This window comes from Anas platyrhynchos, chromosome 13 (assembly GCF_047663525.1).
Source record: "Anas platyrhynchos isolate ZD024472 breed Pekin duck chromosome 13, IASCAAS_PekinDuck_T2T, whole genome shotgun sequence".
NCBI lineage: Eukaryota > Metazoa > Chordata > Aves > Anseriformes > Anatidae > Anas > Anas platyrhynchos.
The window spans coordinates 15175163-15194865 of record NC_092599.1 but is presented as its reverse complement, the minus strand read 5'-3'; the positions used below and the strand labels follow the sequence as shown (position 1 = coordinate 15194865).

The window sequence follows — 19703 nt, the reverse complement described above, 5'->3', positions numbered from 1 at the left end:
GACAGTCTAAAATAGTATAGAGTGAAAACCACAAGATATTTAAAATTCATTTGGCAGAAATGCAAGAAAGCACTTCTCTGTAGTCTTTAGAACTTCAGAATCCTCAGAACACTAGAGGGGGAAAAAAATCTTCTATGGCATTAGACCCGCATGTTTGTTATTAAAACGCAACCAAGTGTATACACAAAATATTTTGTTTTTGTTTTTGTCTCCTTAGTAAGTTTGGAATGTGATCTTTATCTTTCATTACATAAATCAGATTCACAGTTCTGATGATGGATGTATATTGGCTCCTTTTCAACTTCATAGGTGTTTAGAGGAGGCAAATATTGCAGTAAACAGTGTATGTGGGATTTAAACTAGATACAAGCAATGCAAACATCTCTAGAAGATATTGTGTAACCGTTTAAAAAAAATAAATCCAAACATTGTTTTAAACCTAGCAAAAAGAGAGAAACTGAGATCACTGGGGGAGGAATAAATTAGTAGGTTTTAGAATAAAATTGGAAATAGGCCTGAAAATATAGTTATAAAAAAAACACCCTGCCTTGAGTAACTGCTTTCAGCAACCTTTTACCTGTAGCTTTTCGCCGTCTGTACAGTACTTAATTTCCCATTGGTTCTAGTTTTTGTATGTTGTAGGTTATATTAATACCATGCATGTGTACAAGTAGATGTACCTGATGTGTTGTTGAAATGGTTTTGCAGTGCTTCATTTTCATTTTAGTATTTAGAAGTGAAACAAGTTAACACAAAACTGTCAAGCTTGTGCAAATGAACATGGAAGAATTCCTTATCCCTGTACTAGGAGATGAGATTCATGAGAGGGGGGATGCAGGCAGTTAGCAGGGCAAAGAAATGAAGGTAACTGGAGGGTGCCTGCTGGTGTAGCTGAACTTTTTTGTAGCTTAGCTGTAGTTTTTTCCCTTGTGGGCACACCGTGCTGATGGGTTATAACACAGAAGGGAGCACAGGTCCAGCAGAGCACCATTACTACCTCTTCCACGCCATTAGATGTTGACCAGGTGGACTAACAGCAATCTGCTAGCTAGCTCTGGTCTGAGTGAGATGGAAACAGAAGCTGGTGATACCTGTTTGGTTATCTTTCCTAGCCATTTCTGCCGAAGCATAACTGGGTGCTGCTTCCTGCAGATTCAAATTAATGCTGGGTGTTTTTTATACGAGAACTTTGGAGTTGCAGACATCTTTCAATGAAAGAAGGACACCACTACTTCTTTAAAAATAAATAAATAAATAAATAAAATAAAGCTTTCATAAATACACGACTAAAAGCTTTCATGAATAAATAACATAATACAGGCATCAGCATTTTTCCCTTCGTCAAGAAAGGCTGAGACTGTATCAGAAGTCTCCTAGTGCTCTGTTAAAAATCATTGTTATGTAATTCCCGTGTATTGCTTCCTTAAAGACAACTCTAATGGTATAAGCAGGACCAAATTGTTTATGTTGTTTTCTTAGCTATAGAGAAGGGACAGACACATCATTTCCAGAAGCTGTCTACAGGTTTTCCAGGAATTTCTAATTTGTTAGCTCTGTGGGAGCTTGGGTGTATTTCTAATGTACCACCTCTGTGCTCATTGTAGTTTCCAACACTGCGTTAACATAATGTGGAGACATACCATGGAGGAAACTTGAAGTTCTGATAAGCTACTCAGGGAAATAATGTAAATATAAAATTAATCTATCATTTTTCTAACACTTCCTTAGCTCTCATCTCAAGGTTTACCGTGCTAGCCTGGGTATAATGTAAAAAGTGGGAAGGAGAAAAAAAATGCTGTGTGTTTTTTTTTTAATTTTTCTGCTGAAAGAGGTGATAGTAAGAAATCAGCTGGACACTGTCATCTCTACCCAGTGCACAGCTTTGCACTGAGCTGTGCGCTTGAAACTGCATTGTCTGCTGCTCACCAATTACCAACACCTTCCCTCTGCTGACAATAGATTTCTAGATGGAGTGTCATGTACGTGGATACAGCAGGATCGTTTTTATTCTATTAAGAGGTCTCTTCCTGCCAGACACCAATTGAAGGTAGAACTGCTGAGGCTGTAGAGGCATTACGTCCTGTGCAGCGGGATGCACTCGAGCTGACTTGCTCCTTCAGCTGGCACTTCTGATACAACTTCCTCTAGTAAGGACTAAAGAAACTAGTGGCTGGTGCATACCACATCTAGCAGTAAATGGTAGAGCTAATAGACACGTCCCCCTTGGATTTATGAAGCTTTCTTTTTACATTATGAACTTCATGCTGTGATTTTACTCATGAGGGCTTTGACAGCCTTCTTTAAACAGGTCTTTGATGCGATGAAGCTTTCCTTTTCTCACTGCAACTCTGTCGAGCCTTTTTGTGGTTTAAGTAAGAAAGTGGTCTAATGTAACCTGACAGCGTCTTCGTACTTTTTTCTAAACATGGTTTGTAGTCATATTTCATGTGTAAATAAAGCAATCTTAGCCTTTTTCAGGGGAGTAGCACATGATCAATAATTTTGCTGGATTAAGGATAATTTATCCTTAATGTTCTTGAGTAGAAAAGTGATTTTTGGCTGAAACTAAAATGGAGTGGGTATTATGAGCGGGTATTATTTGATGTGCTATCTAAAATGTATTTCGTGCATTTGCAGCTGAACTGCTGTGATGAAAGATGATCATCTGTGAGTTAAGCATCTTAGCTGCAGTGGAAGATTTGTTTTCCCAATGGTTATCATAAAGAGTTTGTATAGTCTTGCCCTCGCTCCAGACACCTGCAGTTGCTCCATTCACTCTGATAAGCCTTAGCACAGGTGTGCAGTGAGCACTGAGGAAAAAGCCACTGTTCTTAGCGTGGGAAGAAGGAAGGTGTCTGTTCCACATGAAGCATTCCGAGCTCTCCATCTGAGAGAGTTGTGGGCATTGTGTTTGGGACATGGGGTACTAGTGGACTTGGTAGTGTTAGGTTGATGGCTGGACTTGGTGATCTTAAGGGCCTTTTCCAACCTAAATGATTCTATGTACAAGGTTACCATGAAAGTTCATAAATAGCTGTAGTAATCCACCCACAGGAAACAGTTTCAAATCCATCCTCAAGCTAATCTGGTATTGAAGCTGGGAGAAAACAACGCAGTGAAATGTGAAGAGTTACTAAATCTGAAAGGTAATCCAAGCCAGAACTGAAGGACAGTTTAGCTTCAGTGAGATTAAAGGATTATCTCACTTCTTCCAGAAGAGATTGCAGAGATGGGGAGAAAAATATTTTGTTAAAAAGGTATTTAGTACAAAAAAAAAAAAGGACTTGGAGGAGAAATGGGATGCTTTTTAAATAAAACTCAAAATGTATGTTCAGCATTTATAATGCAAATGAGTAAAATCAAGTTTACATCTTACATTTGGGGATATGGTCTTCAAAACGTGTTGGTAAGGAATAATTTGCCCCTTTCTTCTGTGAGATGTTGAATGCAGATGTCCTGGTTTTGGTTAGGATAGAGTTAACTTTCCTCCTAGTTGCTGGTAGGGTGCTGTGTTTGGGATTTGGGATGAGAATAATATTGATATCACACTGATGTGTTAATTGTTGCAGAGCAGTGCTTGCAACAAGACAAGGACTCTGCAGCTCCTTGCTCTGTCCTGCCAGCGGGCAGGCTGGGGGTGCAGCGGGAGCTGGAAGGGGACAAAAAAAGCTGACCCAAACTGGCCAAAGGGGTATTTCATACCATCTGATGTCATGCTGAACAATATAGGGGTGGCTGACCAGGGTGGGGGGACTGGCTCGGGGATAGGCTGGGCATCGGTCAGCAGATGGTGAGCAATTGCATCGTGCATCACTTGTTTTGTACACATTAGGAGTAGTAGTCTTATATTTTCTTTTCTGTCCTAATAAACTGTCTTTATCTCAACCCACAGGCTTTCATTTCTTTCTGATTCTCTGCCCCATCCCAGAGAGGGAGCGGGGAGGGTGAGCAAACGGCTGTGTGGTGCTTAGCTGCCGGCCGGGTTAAACCACAACAGTAGATTAAACAATGGGTTTAATAAAATAAATCCTTACATGACTTCAAGCAGTTATAAGTAAATTAATCTTTTTTTAAAAATTAATTTATTTGTGGATCACAAGGGCTGCTACCTGTGCCTTGCACAAATGTCGTGGTTCAGTTAGTTACTTTCACTGCCTGAATACCCACTGGCTATGAGAAGCCCCAACAAATAGGAGCTAACAATCAGTTTTTATTACAAAAGAAATTGTGTGAAATCCAAATGATCTTTAAAAATGAAAAGCAAGCATTTCAACCTGAATAATCTGTGAAATGCCAGATGAGCTTGGTTTTTAAATCTTAATTTAAGGGGCATAGGGATTATTTCTTAAGATGCAGAACCGTCTTTTGGAGACGCAGTAGCTTTGATGATTTCTTACTCAAAATAAATGAGGTACCCTGTTTCTTGCCGGTCCTTATATAGTATCATCCAAGTTCTGAAATTCACTTCCAAAATATGCTTGTTACAGAAATCTCTAAGGATTTTTCTGCTTTCTAAGACTGCCTGAATTAAACACACTCCCAGTAATACTGCTGTATTAGCCCAGAGGCCAGGTTCTCAAAAATGTTGATTGTCTCCCTGGAGGTCCAGCAGACTTTCACCTTCTCTTAGCCTTCAACAGGCAGGAACACTCAACATCTCCGATGATTTGCGTTTTTCACAAGCAGACCTTGAAGAAGTATCCTTTGATACGCTTAATATAAGTTGTTGGTTATCTGCTGGGTACCAGCAGTTGAGTTAATACAGCTGAGTGATTTGCATCCTTTCGGAGTTAAATTGGGTGGCAGGGAAAGTATATAGGATGTCTTTGAAGCACACCCTCATCCTTGTGGCTGGGGAGACCTCTAAGCCTTTTGGAGTTGCTAAGCACGATACAGTCACATTTGTAGTACCTACTCGGATATTTCATCAAAGCTCATCTTAATTCGCTGTATTTTTGTACTGTAGGGTGAAACATGAAGTCTCCTGACTCCTTTGGCTGGTTGGCTCCCCGAGGTCTGGGAGCTGTGCACCAGGAAGGCCACCCATACCTGAGCAGGCAGTGCAGCCCTTCCCTCCCCACAACTTGCAGCATCCAATGCAAGTGCCATCAGTTCAGCTTTGGCTGATCAGCCATCGAGCCTGAAGCAACAGTGCTGAGACATCTCAGTAAAAGGGCTGTAAGTAGAAAGGCCCAGCTGCAGCTGACACGCATGCCTTGAGTCCCTGCATTGCACAGAGGACGTTGGCAGAGCTTGGGACTCCTCCTCTTGGTGTCTAGGCTTGATTTAATACAAAGGATATCCATTTTTCTGTATTCCAGGGGCCATTTGATCACTGTGATATTTTGGTAGTGATATCTTGTCTACTTTGCTGCTTGGTCTGGCCAAGAGGATGAGACTAGAATTTTTAGGTACTATGTATGTTTTTTTTTTTTTTTCTGAGAGAAAGGTTTGAACGAGCACTGTAAGTGACGACACTGGTGATGCTATACTGGGTCTGTTGCATGGTCATCAAAGCCACTTCTGTAATCTAGTTAAAGGAGTGTACTAGTTAAATGGAGTGCACTGGGAGGTGAAAGGAGCACAGGTTTAGAAAACCCCATCCCATTTGCTTCTGGGACTTCATAACCCATGGTTGTACAGCAACTCTGACCAGTATGGCCCTGGCTAGCCATGCTGGGGCAAAGTGTTTTGTGGTACCAGATAGAAAAGTTTGCAGAATTGAAGCATGTTACAAAGTAAGTGTGAAAATTTAGGAAGATGCACTAAGGAAATATTGATGGGGGAAGACTAAATGACTGAATGAAACTGCTTTATTCTGAAATAATGTGCTATTCTTAAATCATGCTGCTGTGGAATACTTCATGCAAACAGTCTTTGTGAGAATTTACTTTAAAGCTTGCATTCAAAACAAGAAAGGAGGTAAGAAGTTACAGAACTTACTTAAAATGTCTTTGGGGTAGGAGATTTTGTTTTAGTTTGAATGGAAAAAGTTCTTTCTTATACCTTCAGGTATGAGATTTTCTCCCTTGGTTAGTTTAAACCACCGCTTTTTGATGAAAATGATTCAGAGGTACTGAATGTTGTGATCCCATCTCAAAGCTGTGTTAAGCTATAATTTGTGTGTGAAGAGTGCTGCTTGCTAATAGCAGGGGTCTGCTTTGAGTTTCCCTGGGTGCAGCTGCTGAGGTGGAAGGGAGACTGATAGCAAGTCCTGGCAAAGCTTGGGCTGGCAGGAGGAAAGGGCACTGCCCACTGGACGGGTCTGCACCTGGACCTTGGTGTGACTCCTGAGCACGTTCTCCTATTTTTACTGTTAAAGTCTGGTATTTTAAGCTATTGTTTGTGGGAGGAGGTTTTTTGTTTGTTTGTTTTATTTTATTTTCTGTGGCTGCCTGGGTAGAAAGCGTTCACCTGGTAGTTTATTTGCTCATTGAATTAGTTTAGAGGAAGTATGGAGAGGTACCTCTGAACCCACTCATCAGCACTTGCCAAGGAGGGACTTCGTTGGCCCCTTGGATGCCCAAGCAGCTTTTTTGTGATGGAATTTACTTGCTGTGCTTCTGCTCCAGTTTGGGAATGAGCTGAGCACTGACATGACCTTGTTTATGAAAAGCAAGCCTTCCACCTCTGCTTGTCCCCCTATGGGGAGGGGAAGGAGAGGCTGTTGCAGGGAAATTATAAAGATATTGCAAGATACCTTTTGTTCTTTTCGTCCCTATTAACTGGATAGTGGCTTAGGGCTGTAATGAACTTCTGAGCTTCAGCAGTGGAGATGGTCTGTGAGAAGGAACTGAAACACAGCTGTGCCACTGTGAGCAAGGAGAAACTGAGCAGACGCTGCTCTGAACGTCCTAGCTTTAGCTGCCAACGGGGTGAATAAATGCAGCTCCTTACAGCATCCTGACGGGAGTGCTGGTATGGATAAGCAGCACAAAGCCTCTTCCACGTTGACTGATGCTTGCCGTACACGTAGAAGTTCAGGGCACTGTGTTATCCCGCTAACATCATTATAAGATGGTACAAAGAGAATTAAATAATGATGTAATCCTAATACAGAGATGTGGGCACTCCAGTGTCTTTGTGCTTTGTGGATAGAAATCCCTGTATTTACATTTGTTGTTAGATTGATAGATTTTTTCCATTGTAGCATTTCTGCGTTTACTGACTGTTCTTTTGCAGGAAGGTTTTTTTTTTTTTTTGATAAACTGCAAAGAAAATTCTGTCTTTGTAGATTAAGATGTCATGTGGGAAGAAAAATCTGAAGAGGCAGAGCTAAGGCTCTTTCTCGAGCTATTTGATACATTACACGTTAGTGCCCTGCAGAACAGTTTTTAGCACATGCTTTAGTGAAACCATTAACATTAGGGATGGAGCAAATTTTAGGAATCTTTATTGAAGTAAGGCTAGGAAACTACCTCTCGGAGAAGGCAGATCAGCAGAGAAATGGGTTTTATGTTATGAAATGGTTAATGATAACAGGACCAGGAGAAGCTCAGCTGTAAGGTTTAGCCTGCACATGGGCAAGGCACACCTGCTTTGCAGTCCTTGTGTGTGCCTGTGTTCCTTGTGTTGTTACCTATCTAAGTAACACTGTGCAAATCAATGTTTTTTGGGGCGGTGTTGTGTCCATTCTGCTGTTATTTGATCAAGGCTGGTGAGAATCTGGCATACTCGAAATTCCTACGTGCTGCTTGTGGACATCCCTTGGCTGGCTGGGTGTGGGATTATCCAGTTGTTGAACTGTGTCTGTTGGGATTCAATTAGCACCAGGCTCTGCTTATCAACCAGAGTCCTCAAAAGACACTGGATGGATTACCCCAGGGCTCTGCAAAAACCTCCACTTTAGGGCTAACAGTGGTTAAACTGTCCCTACTGCGTGGTCAGGCAAGGAAATGTTTAACAAGACTTAAAGGAAAGATGCTGATGAAAACTGAAAGTGTGTGTAGGTCTGGCATTTGGGTTGGCATCACGGATCTCTGGTATTACTGGGTTGAGGGAGTAAAAATAACCTTGAGGGAATGGCGTGGGGAGTTTGTCATGATGTAAGCAAATGTGACTGCTGGATCCCTCAGATGAGGGAGGATGGAGCTGAATATTCACCAGAACTTAAAGTAAGTAGAATGTGGTTTTTTTATTTTATTTTTTTTTTTACATGGTTTCTCATGAACATTTCCTGGTGTGCAGCGAAGAAAAGTAATCGGCTTCTGACACTGTGGGAAGCCGGGATCCCACCATAGGGAAACAGAATGAGCACAAACCTGCATCAGGTGAACCCTCACCGACTCTGGCTTGGGGCATGTGCCTCCTTGGGGTCGTTGTTGGTTTGTTACCTTCTTGAAAAGTAATAGCAAAATCACGCAGCAGTTTGATTTGTGTACCAACAAGGATTTGCCCTATGAATAGCAACATGGAAGCTTTGTAAAACTCTGTCAATGGGGAATAAAGTAGCTTTTTGTATGTGTGTAAACTACAATATAATAGTAATAGCTTCTTTGCACTTTCCCTTACCTTACTAGGACATCAGGTGCCCTGTGTATTTTGGGCATTGTGTATTTTAAACTTGAATGGACTGTGCTCTGAAGTTCTTTGGACTTACTGGATTTCCCTTCTGACTTCTCCTTTTCCACTTGTTTCCAAAAAATGCTCACTGCAAATTTATTGAAATGGAAATTGCATACGAGTATAAGCAGAAAGCAAATTTCTTGCAGCTTTTTCTCAAATTCAACATTTTCGGAAATCCGCTTTATCTGTGCTTTGTTTCCCCGTGCTGCGTGTAGCAGTAGCTGCGAGTAACCTGGGCCTTTGCTTCTTGCAGGGTTGCGTGAGCAGGATGTGATTCACCTGATTACATCTTTTTCTTAAAGGAAATTGAACGCAACACAACCCCCCACATTTTGAATGATCACTGAGTCTTGAGTCACTTGTTCTCCTTTTCTAAATGGAAAAGCCAGCATCCCTGCTGCTTTCCATTCGCTGCCTGGTTGTTTGCAGGCTGAGATCTTTGCTGTAAACCCCTGTAGACAATCAGCCTGCTGTGCTCTTCCCTGAGCCGCTGTGCTCCTGACATCTGTAAGACAGCCCCTAGGTAATAGCCATGGCTAGGTTCAAATCAGATAAAATCCTCTCTCCTTTGAACAGACAGGAGGGCTCCTGCTGGCTATGGGATGGTACCTGGTGCCTCCCCAGGTTCTTTTCTGGCTCTCTGTATACAGCAGCTCTTGCACCTCAAAGGGGTAGAAATAGAGGAGGATAAAACTAAATGATGCTAGGGGAATAGGCCAGGGGAATATCTAAGCAATGCAGGGTTTGTTCCTTTGGGCAGAGCTTGTGGTTGTAGCAAGGCTGTGTTATATGGCAGGAGTTGACTCTTCCTCTTCTTGGGGCACACCTGTGGGGTGGCGGTGGTGGGAGGTGACTGGGGACATAGCACTGGGGACACGGGACACAGGGAGAGGGCTGCAGGCTCGTCAGAAGGGATAGACAGGAAAGGAAGGGAGGGGATGGTGCCCTCTGCATTAGGGAAGGAAATGATTTTGAAGAGTTGCCTTTGAGAAACAGCCATGTAAAGGCTGAGAGCTGGTGGGTGAGAGTTAATAAAGGACAGCTTGTCCTTTACTGGGGGGTCTGCTACAGGCCACCGGGTCACGGGGATGGAGAAGCACTCTTGTGTAGATAATGATAGGACAAAGGGGAATGGTTTTAAACTAAAAGAGGGGAGATTTAGATTACAGGTTAGGAGGAGATCTTTCACGTGGAGGATGGTAAGGCATGGGAACAGGTTGCCCAGAGAGGTTGTGGATGCCCCATCCCTGGAGGTGTTTAAGACCAGGTTAGGTGAGGCCCTGGGCAACCTGATGTAGTGGGTGGTGTCCCTGCCCATGGCAGTGGGGTTGGAACTGGGTGATTGTTGAGGTCCCTTCCAACACAGGCCTTTCTATGATTTTATGATTCTGCCTCTTTACGGGTCAGTGGTGTGTGAGTAGGAGAAAGAAGCTTTGAGCTGTGTTTGGGGGTGAAAAAAAAATGCATTGGGGCAAATCCTATGATGCAGAACCCTTCCTGACTTTGTTAACACGTGGTGTTGTGATGTGTCTGAGGGAAACAGTTTTGCAGTAGTGCTTGATGTTGTGTTTTCACCATGGCTGTGTTTTCTCCTTACTCTCCCCACCGTTCTTCTCATTCCCCAAATCATTTTGCAGGAGATTTTTCCTGGTCACTCAAGTGACCTTAGCCAAGCTGCTTCCTTTCTTTGTGCTTTAGTTTCCCCAGCTGTAAAATGAGGATAAAGAGACCTGCTTTCCTTTGTCAGGCACTTAGTGATGTGTTTATGAAACGTGCTATTAAAAGGCTTTCTATGTATAACTTCTATACAAATAGCAGTTGTCCAAGTTTATTTGAATTACTATATTAGAGTCTGAGGTTCTGGACATCCTTTTGTTTTTGAAAGAGGATGTTATTTATGCAGTAAAAATGCTCAGAATATGAATCTATTGATTGTTGCTGATAAGTTTATGGGTATTAAAGCATTAAATATAATCACTGCCTATTATCAGCCGTTCTGGTGCCTTTGGAAGCTGCAAGTGGTTTGCATAGGTAGGTCCCCTGATTACCTCAGAGCGATCAATAAAAGGTTTTCAGCAGAGGCTTTTATTGCCACGTGGTTAAAATGTTCTTCCTGCGTGTCCTGTCCATGATGACTTCAGCTCTAGGAGAAAGCTCTAACAATCCCTTTGTGAGTAACTGGATTACACAAATACTCGGGCATTATATTGAGGTAGATGCTGCCACTTTGGTTTTTAACTCCCTTCTATCACCTGACTGTGCTGCCTTGCACTGGGAGGGTTTTCTTGCTCGATCCTGGAGTTACAGTCATGAAATATCTCAAAATACTCCCATTTGAATTTAGGATTTCATTACCCACCGACAGTACAGTGGCATACATAGCTTGTCTTTGCGAGTGGCTGAGCAGCAGCTTGCCTTCTGTTTTGCAGACAGTTTCCATCCTGGAGCAGAGACTGACGCTTACAGAGGACAAGTTGAAGGAGTGCCTGGAGAACCAGCAGAAAATCATTCAGAACAAAGTGAACTGATTTTGTGAGAAAGGAGCAGAGATGGAGGCTCTTGGAGGTTTGCAGTGGTTTGCGTTCTTAACAGACTGTGTGTGACTTTAAAGATTTTGAACTCAGTCAATTTTTAATTGATATGTACAGTTATTGTATCTGTAAATACAAAACTTTGTTACTTTACTAGAATAAAAGGAAGATTTTATTTGTAAGAGTGGACGATGATTGTGATTTCTTGTGTTTTTCAGATTCTGTAACAACCAGCTAGAAAGGCTGCATCTATTTTGCCTTAGCTGCTGCTGAGTTAACCTTAAAATGTTTAAGCATCCTAGAGCTGTCAAATGTCTGGCCCGGGCCATTAGGCTTGTTGCTGGCTGTATGTTGCAAGAGCTCCCAGGATATCCTGGCCAGTGGGAGTTCACCTCTGTTCTCAGGTCAGAGCAAGCATGTGATATCCTAGTGCAACTCGCACCTGCACAAGGATCTGTCCCACCAAGTCCCAAATGGAGCCTGGCAAATCTGACAAAGTGGATCAGATCCTGGATTTGTGCGGAGGCTTTTCCAGTGGAAGGATTTAACCTGCTCCCTCATGCAGCACGTGAAAAATGGTTTGCTGAGCTGAGTCTGGAGGAAAGCTCCTAGCTCTACTAGATCAGATTGCAGAGTGGATTGCCAAGCAGCTTTTGCTTTGTATTTATCCACTTCTTAAATTAAAGGCAGGGAGAGAAAAAGCAACCAAATAGCAGCATGCTTGCTGCAGTCATAAACCTGCCCTCTTCTCACACTGGACTGCCTTTAATTTTCAATCACTTTGCAGATGTTTTTGCAGTCAAATAGCTCATCACTCACACCTACGTTGTCACCCTGCTCCTCGCATCACACCTCCAAGACTTCAAGGCTTTAGCAGGTGTTCAATATGTAGCTGCACAAGAATTTGGACTTCTGGGAGATCCTGTTCTCCAACACCTCTTCTGCTAACATGCACTGGAGATCTCCTTTCTTGTAATAAACTACTACGTACATTCCTGAAGAAATGAGCTGTGGGAACATGAGCATTTCAGGGTTAATGAAGCCCTCCTCCTTTACCGTCTTTCTGACCTCTTAAAAGAGGGAATTTGCCTCAATCCCTGCCCTTGGCTGTCCCACCTGCACAGCATTCTCCAGTGCTTCCATCTCCAGATGTGCCATGGGCATTTCAGATGCTTGGTGAAGACCTGGCTGGCATTCTTATTTCACACAGGGCTTAACAGGTCTTAAGGCCAAACCCGATTTTTTTTTTTGCACCTGTTCCTGTTGGAGGCTGTGTCCGCCTGTAATGCATCTGCACGGTGTTAATCTTCTTGTCCCATCTGGATGAAGCTGTTTGCATTCCCTTGTCATCACTGGGAAGCTTCTGGTCTCCTTCCATTCTGGTACTTTCCACCTCTCTAAGAACCCCTCGTTGGCATCACCACAATATTTCACTCTTTTTCATCTGCAGGAAGATGAGGGCTTTCTCATTTCCATGCTTATTGGGTGGATTATAGAGCTGAGTTTCTCTCTGCTCCACCACTGTTTGTTTTCTGTCTCTAAGCTCCCACTCTGATAAATTATTTTCTCTTAGATTACGCTAATGGAATCAATTCAGTGAAATTCTTCCATGCTCTTGCTATAAGCTTTCAGAGGCTTTCTGTTGAGAGACTGACGACATTTCCATTGAAATGAACTGATGTTGTGACAGGACGGGTGGGAAGGAGGGGATTCAGAGGTGCACATGGCCGGTTTTCTGCTAGAAGGAGGCCGTTCTGCCACTGAAGCAGTGACAAAAATGTGTTCTAAGAGTCTACTTTATCAGCCTGATCCCCAGAGTTGTGGGCTGACTTTTTGGGGAGGGGGTGGGGAGGGGAGAAGAGAACTTAAGCTGTTCCAAGTCATCAGTTTTCAAACTTCACTTCTTTTCCTTTTAATTTGTAGTCTCTAATGTCTCAGAGACCACAGAAGCAATTTGCCATTCTCCCTAAAATACTATATGCAATACAAATGACTTGGGCACATTTGATAAAGATGCTTTTTCCTTTCAGATGTTCTGAGTGAATCCATTTGAAAGATAATTGTGCTTGTAATATAGAAGATGCTCAGGTGCTGAAGGGCAAGCTAATGAGATGCAGTGAGGGTTGCTTTTCTGTACTCAGCTTCATAAAAGCACTCATTTGATCAATGCAATCTATTCTTGTGAAAGTAACCCACAGTGGGTGGGCATGGGGAGCTGGAAGAGGGAATCTAACAAACTTAATGTGATTCAGGTAGCAAGAGGGGTAATACGGAGGGAATTTCTTCTGACAGTTCTCTCCATCTCAATCATTTTGTTTTCCCACATCTCAGCAATGTGCTCTCTTTCCCCTCATTACAGCCTCTTACCTTGAGTGGGATTTCAGGACTTAAAATGCACCAGCACTTTTAAAGAGAGGGTACTGCTTAAGAAGCAAGCAAGGTGCAGAAAGCACGACACTTTAAATTATAATTCTCACCCTTTAACATTGAGCAACAACCTCAAAAACGTCTGAGGAGCCATCATGTCCTTATGTTCCACGCTCAACTCCATCCATGAAGCACCGTGTTTCTCATGCAGTGAGGACAGGACAGCATCCATACCGGAGGTTTGAATCTACCTTTGGTTTTACACTCATGATTTTTGACTGGGAAACATCTACAGCAGTTGATTTGGGAAGCGGATCACTCAGGGAGCAGTGGATCAGCTGAGCAAGGAGGAGCACGTACGTATCTGGTCCAACATCACTCCCACACAGTGCAGGGATATAACTTCCCTTGAAAACTTGTGGTGAGCTCTGCATGAGGAGGCTATAAAGAGTTAAAGATTTTGTTTTGGATCTCCAAGGCACACTGGAAGCCAAGTTCTTAAAAAAGTAGTTTAATTTGTTGCCATTATATTTGCCAGATGTATGACCTCACTCAACTTTTAGCAACGGTTCTTTGTGCCCAGAATGGCCCCCTGGGGAAGCAGGCTGTGCCTGAAGGCTGCTGCAAATGGCTTTTTGGCTGCTACGAGCATGGAGCATGTTAAACATAAGCGTGATATGCGAAAAAGTAAGAATCCTCAAGCACTGCCCACTTTCCTTCCTGTCTGGGAGCTGGAATTGGACAGATACTGCAGTTTAGTTCATAACTGAATAAGCAAAAGCAGCAGAGCACTGTGGTATTGGCTCTTCTGGCTGGGAAATGAGATGGCCAGGAGAATCCTCTGCCTGCATAACAGTACACGTGTCTGCCAACTAACTAGAAAATAAAATCCATCTATGATCAAAGTAGCCAGGCTTAAACCAGCCAGCCTCTTGGTATGGATCACTTATTATCTAATGGCTTTGAAGATCTACTCTTGAGCAAAATGTTTCCTGAAACACAAGTGACTAGGAGGAGAGGAAAACAAATCATTTACAGAGGTCTGTTGCTTGTGATGTGGAAGTGGAGCTACATTTCTTCCCTTGGTTTTAGAAGTGGTTCATCTCCCAGTACAGTGCAAGTTCTCGAATTGTGCAACCTGATCAGCGGTAGCTTCGAGAAGGAAATGTGGTGGGAAGAATATTCACCTATTGATGCTCATCTGTGTACTTAGCCTGGGTTTAGCCTGCTTTTGGAAGTTTTACATGTGTCTCTGGGATCTTTGTCCAGCTCTGCGAGAGAACCACCATCGGAGACAAACACCATTCTTCAATCCAAGAACAACTGGGGATGTTCTGGCAGAGGGTATTTCATCGCCTGGTTAGCAGCAGCTGAGACAGACTGGGTGACCACTCTTTGAGACCATTCATTTGCCATCTGTGAGGAAGTCTTTTCCCACTGACCACCTTTAGGTTTTTATCCTCACTCCAGCCTTTCCCCTTCAATACCCCAATACAGCTGGAACCCCACCAAATGCTGTCACCAAACAGGCTAAATGGGCATGGTGACCCTGTGCCAAAAACCTGCCATGTCTATTTTTCACCATTTCTGCTCCCTGTAGGCATCATCTACACAGCCAGTAACTTGCTGCTGTCCTCCGGACCCCCGTCAAGCCGAGGATATGGTCATGTTCTGCGTGCTGTGAGGCTTTCAGACAGCCATCGGGATGGTTTTGCAGCAGATGCCCAACACGTAGTAGCACAAAAGCTGATCCCACTGACTCTGAGAGCTTGCTGTGTGCAGTGTGTGCGGTTGGTGGCAGCTGCTCTTTCAGCTGATGACTGCAAGGGTTAAGCTGAGCAGTTGCCTGGATGGAGCTCTTGAATTGCTTCACTTCCCTTTATCCACTCCCTCTATGAGTATTTATGTAGCAGCTGTCTGGGAGCTGTTCCACCCAGACTTCCCCTCGTGTGGGCCTACAAAAACACACAGTTTTGGGCAAAGTTTCCATTGTCACCTTTACACGGGCCAGCTGAAAGTCAGAGCCAGCCTTTGGTGCTTGAAACACGCAAATCATCTGAATGGAGGAGAAACTTCCCTGCTCAGCTGAAACAGGCAGATCTTGCGGGCCCTCTCAGCTTTTGAGGGTGCTGAGCTCCATGAGGTCCTGCAAGGAGGAGAAACTCCTTGTAACGTGATAAGGGCCGGGGGGTGGTCGTTGCTTCTCCCCTTCTGTGAATCCACTCTGCCACGTGTAGCTTGCTTGGTCCGTGCAGTCAGGAAGGCTGCCTCCGGGGTTAGCAGCCAGATGGTTTTCATCCCATGAAAGCCTAGAAATATCCTTTTTCCTTCCATCTCCTCTGAAAGCCTGTTGCTTTCGTTCTGTGGCATTAGACATGTCTTTGTGTTTCAGTGTCCTCTGATGCAGGCATGTGGCCGGGGAAGGCTCCTGCTGCACGTTGGGCTCACCAGGTAAGAGCTTTCTCCAGGAATCAGGGATTAACGCTGCCCTGGTCTCTTGTGAGCAGGCAGTGCAGCCAAAATAGGGGTGCCGGTGCCGTGGTGCAAGCTCTGAATGCTGTTCCCATGCACTAATTGTGGCTGCGGCAGACGCGTGTGACAGCTCACCACCTACGAATCGGTGGCCCAGGAGCAGAGGAAACTCAGCAGAGCCCGCGGGTCCGAAAAGTTTCATCTGGCTTAATCACAGATCCTTGGATAGATGTGGGGAAAGAGAGGGCAGGCTTTGGTTTTGCAGCTGTGCCTCAGTTTCACTTCTGTGGCGTTTCGTCCGTCTTGCATCTGCCGGTGGTGGTGGTGACAGAGTTTAAGAATCCAAACCCCGAGGCAGCTTAAAATTCAGCTAATGCAGTCAGGTCAAGAGGGCGATTGGGTTTGGATTCTGCTTTTGAGGTCTTAGGGAAAGGCTGCATTTAACTTGGAGAAGCTTTGCAAAGCTCCTCCTCTGTTCATTGTCTGTTTCTGTGGCTTTTCACACTGTCAGTGCAGTCCCTGGTAGGGTGATGTTTTTATAATGCAGAGATGGAGCAAGGCACGGGGCTGGGGTTGGAGATGGCAGCATCGTGCTCAGACTTCTCCCCAGGTGTCTCCCTGGTTGTGGTCCCCAGCAGCGCTGGCACAGCTGGAGAGCAGCTGGCTAAAATAAACCCATAGGGAGCGGGGGATGTACGGGAACAAAAGCTCTTGAAATGGGCCCCGGTGGGCAGACTAAGATCCCGTGTGCGTGGCGGAGAGGCAGGATTTGGGAGAGCTCCAGCTGCACTTGTAATGGAGCCGGTCTCTTCAGTCCCAAGCCCAGGGAGAGCAGCACAGCAGTGACAAAATGCCGCGGGTGCTTCCACAGCTGGCTGTGCCTCCCCCTAGCAGAAACCCCACAGGGGAGCTCTCGGCTCCGTATTAAGCCTCGTTGTCCACACACACGGCCCCCTCCCCACCCCGCTGACTTTCTGTGTTAAGACACAAACATGCTCAGGGTGTTTGAGCATCTCACTCCGGTTCCTGGGAAGCGTTTTGTGAGAAATGAGGGCTACAGACCTGCAGGCCTGGAGACCAAGACCCCTCAAGGTGACCTGCTGGAATACGGCGGCACCTGCGTGCTGCTAAGTTGATTAAGAAATATCTTTTATGCTACTTCATCTTCTGCTTAGAGATCAATGCCTGCCTGCTGGCTTAATTTTTTTGTAGATCCTGTTGGTTTCCTCAGGGAGAGGTTATTGGGCTTGTGTCTTTACGTGATGTATTTCTTTCCTTTGCTCTATTATTTATGAAATCAATAGGCCTTAAAAAGGAACATTTGCTGCAAAGTGTCTGGAGCAAGGTGTGCTTAATGAGAATACGAAAACATGCCTGCTGGCACGGCCTTCCCCATCAGCCAAGCATCTGTGCCAGAGAGGAGCTCACCTGAGCACAAAGGAGTGGTTTGTCCGTGAGCTCGGTGCCTGGACAGCGACCCAGGGGATGGGGGCAGAAGCAGAAATTCTGGCCTGAGTGCCTGTAGGAATAGGATGGGCCATGGGATTGGTCTTCCGAATTTGGCAGCCCAAGTGGGAGAGGGGAGGCATGATCCAGACGAGGTGCTCCTGAGGATGCTGGAGATTCTGGAGATGCCTTTCTCCAGTGCTGTGCTGGTGGCATTGAACTCGCAGTGGTCCATAGGGCTGCTTGATCTGATTTTTGGAGGGCCAACCCTGTACAGCACCCTGCACAAGATGGAACAAAGCTCATCTAAGCCGTGACTGTCCAGGCTGTAATTTCCTGATGCACCTGCAACAGCCCATGTTTTTGCCTGGTGGGATGCCACAGGTCCCTTTAACTTTAGTGTCCCAAGCCCCAAACTGGCCGTCAGCTTTCCCAGCCGTGGCTTTCCCTCAGCTGTTGCAGCTGCACTGCTGGAGAAGGGGTCTGAAACTTCAGCTGGGCTTGGGCACGGTCACGAGCTGGTGTTGGCAAGAGCCAGCTGTTAACCATGCTCTGTTTTTTTTTAAAGGAACCAAAACCACTAGAAGAAACAGCTTCTGAGCCAGCCAGTGTATAGAGTGCGTTTAATACCTGCTCAGGATGCAGATAGAGGCATCTTCTGCAGGACCAGGAGGAGCTTGGGGATGAACTTGCCCCATATTTCTACCAGGTAGTAAATTGAGGAATCTGGGCACCGGGTAATAAACCACTCCACCTTGAAATGTTGAGGAGAAGTAATGAGGGTGGAGTGGGGAGCAGCACCTGGGGGAAACCCCAGCTCAGTGCTGCTCCCCACTGCGGGATTTCTCCCTGATTGCATCTCCAGACAGAGCTGCAGAGCTCTGTGCCAACAACCCCTCCGGCGCCCACGTCCCCAGGAACGATTGCCTGGTTGCAGTTACCTCCATCACCTCCCCAGCGCTGCAAAAGGCAGCGGAGGTCGATGCTGGCTAATTCAGAGATGACTTGATGTTCCCATGCTGCGAGTGAGGATTCGGCCACAGCAACCAGCTCTGCAGGGCTCTGGTGTGTGGCCAGCTCCTTTGCCACCTCTGAAAATTTGTTGCCTCAATTAACTGCCTGCTTTGCCTACGCTACTGCTAACCTTGCTGCCCGCTTGTTAACAAATGCAGCAACGTTTAAGGTAGCGAAATGCTTGATGGAAGGCTTGAGGTTGGTGCTGAATCAATCCCTGTGCTGGGAATGGATCCACTTGCTTTATTTCAAGAAACGAAGTGAGCAGGTCTCTGGCTCTGCTCCCTTTTTCTCACCCGTCAGGTGGCGATGCTTCATTTCCCTGCGGCTGGTGGGTTTCCCTGTGCTCCCTGCCCTTTGCTCTGAGCAAACTTGTCTCAGAGGTTACATTCTTCACTACAATTACCCCGCCTCATTACCAGGCTTCCTTTGTTGCCAGGTCTCAGAGGAGAAGCGAAGATTAAAGAGAGCAGAGATGATTATATTTAATAGCGATGAAAATTGGCATGGTGGTTGGGGGCTGTTTCCCTTCCCTCGCTTCCACCTCTTGACGTGTGGAGGCAGCTTGAAATCACATGCGACCACCTCACCCAGCTCCACCACTGGGAGGAGAGAGCCAGTGGCAAGTTTTCCATGTGTTTGTGTTATCCGGACTTTCCATCCTGGCCCCAGTGCTCAGGAGAGTAGCTTCCCCCCCTGCTCTTTTTAAATAGAAAGGGTGTCTGTATATCTAAAAGCCTCCCTCTTTTTTTCCCCTCTCAACCTGTCTTGGGTTTAATAGGAGGTGTCACCTTAGGTCTTTAGCCCATCCCAGCCGTGACAGCGCTGTACCTTTGACTACCTGGCTGTCAAAGTAAATGTAAGCGCATGCTGTGGCCGTGTCAGACACCTCTTTAAAAGTGTTAAGTATGATCCTTATCCCAGTATTTAATGCCCCATCCCATCCTCAAGCTAAGCCGTGATTTGCCCATGGAGACAAATGCCAGGACTCAGTCCTCTCCTTTTCCTTGCAGCAAGGCTCCACCAAGAGGCATCGCTGACCCTCACCGTCTGTCACACCAGCGAGGAGAGGATGGAGCTGAAGGATCCCTGAACAGGCAGGTCAGAGTGAGACAGCCCTTGACAGAGGGGGCTTGTTGGCCATCAGACTTCCATCACCAGACTGCAAAGGCTGCCTGCCCTGAGTGTGTTTATCTCCTAACACAGAAAAAAAAAATCAGTGGGGTGGGGAAGTGCAGATGGGTGCAGAGAGCAAGAATTATGGAGCTAATAACCCCCAGGGGGTTTCTGCAAGGGAGAGGCACAAAC

At 45.2% G+C, this 19703-nt stretch overlaps 1 protein-coding gene across 2 annotated transcripts in view; it reads left to right on the top strand.

Annotated features, from left to right (window-relative positions):
- POC1A (POC1 centriolar protein A) overlaps positions 1-11283 on the top strand; it is a 54646-nt gene extending 43363 nt beyond the window's left edge. For both annotated transcript variants that reach the window (XM_027467638.3, XM_005030569.6), the window contains one exon: positions 10995-11283. In XM_027467638.3, coding sequence (XP_027323439.1) covers positions 10995-11093 — 99 coding nt within the window. In that variant the 3' untranslated portion in view covers positions 11094-11283. The remainder of the gene's footprint in view (positions 1-10994) is intronic.
- Positions 11284-19703: the final 8420 nt, after the last annotated feature.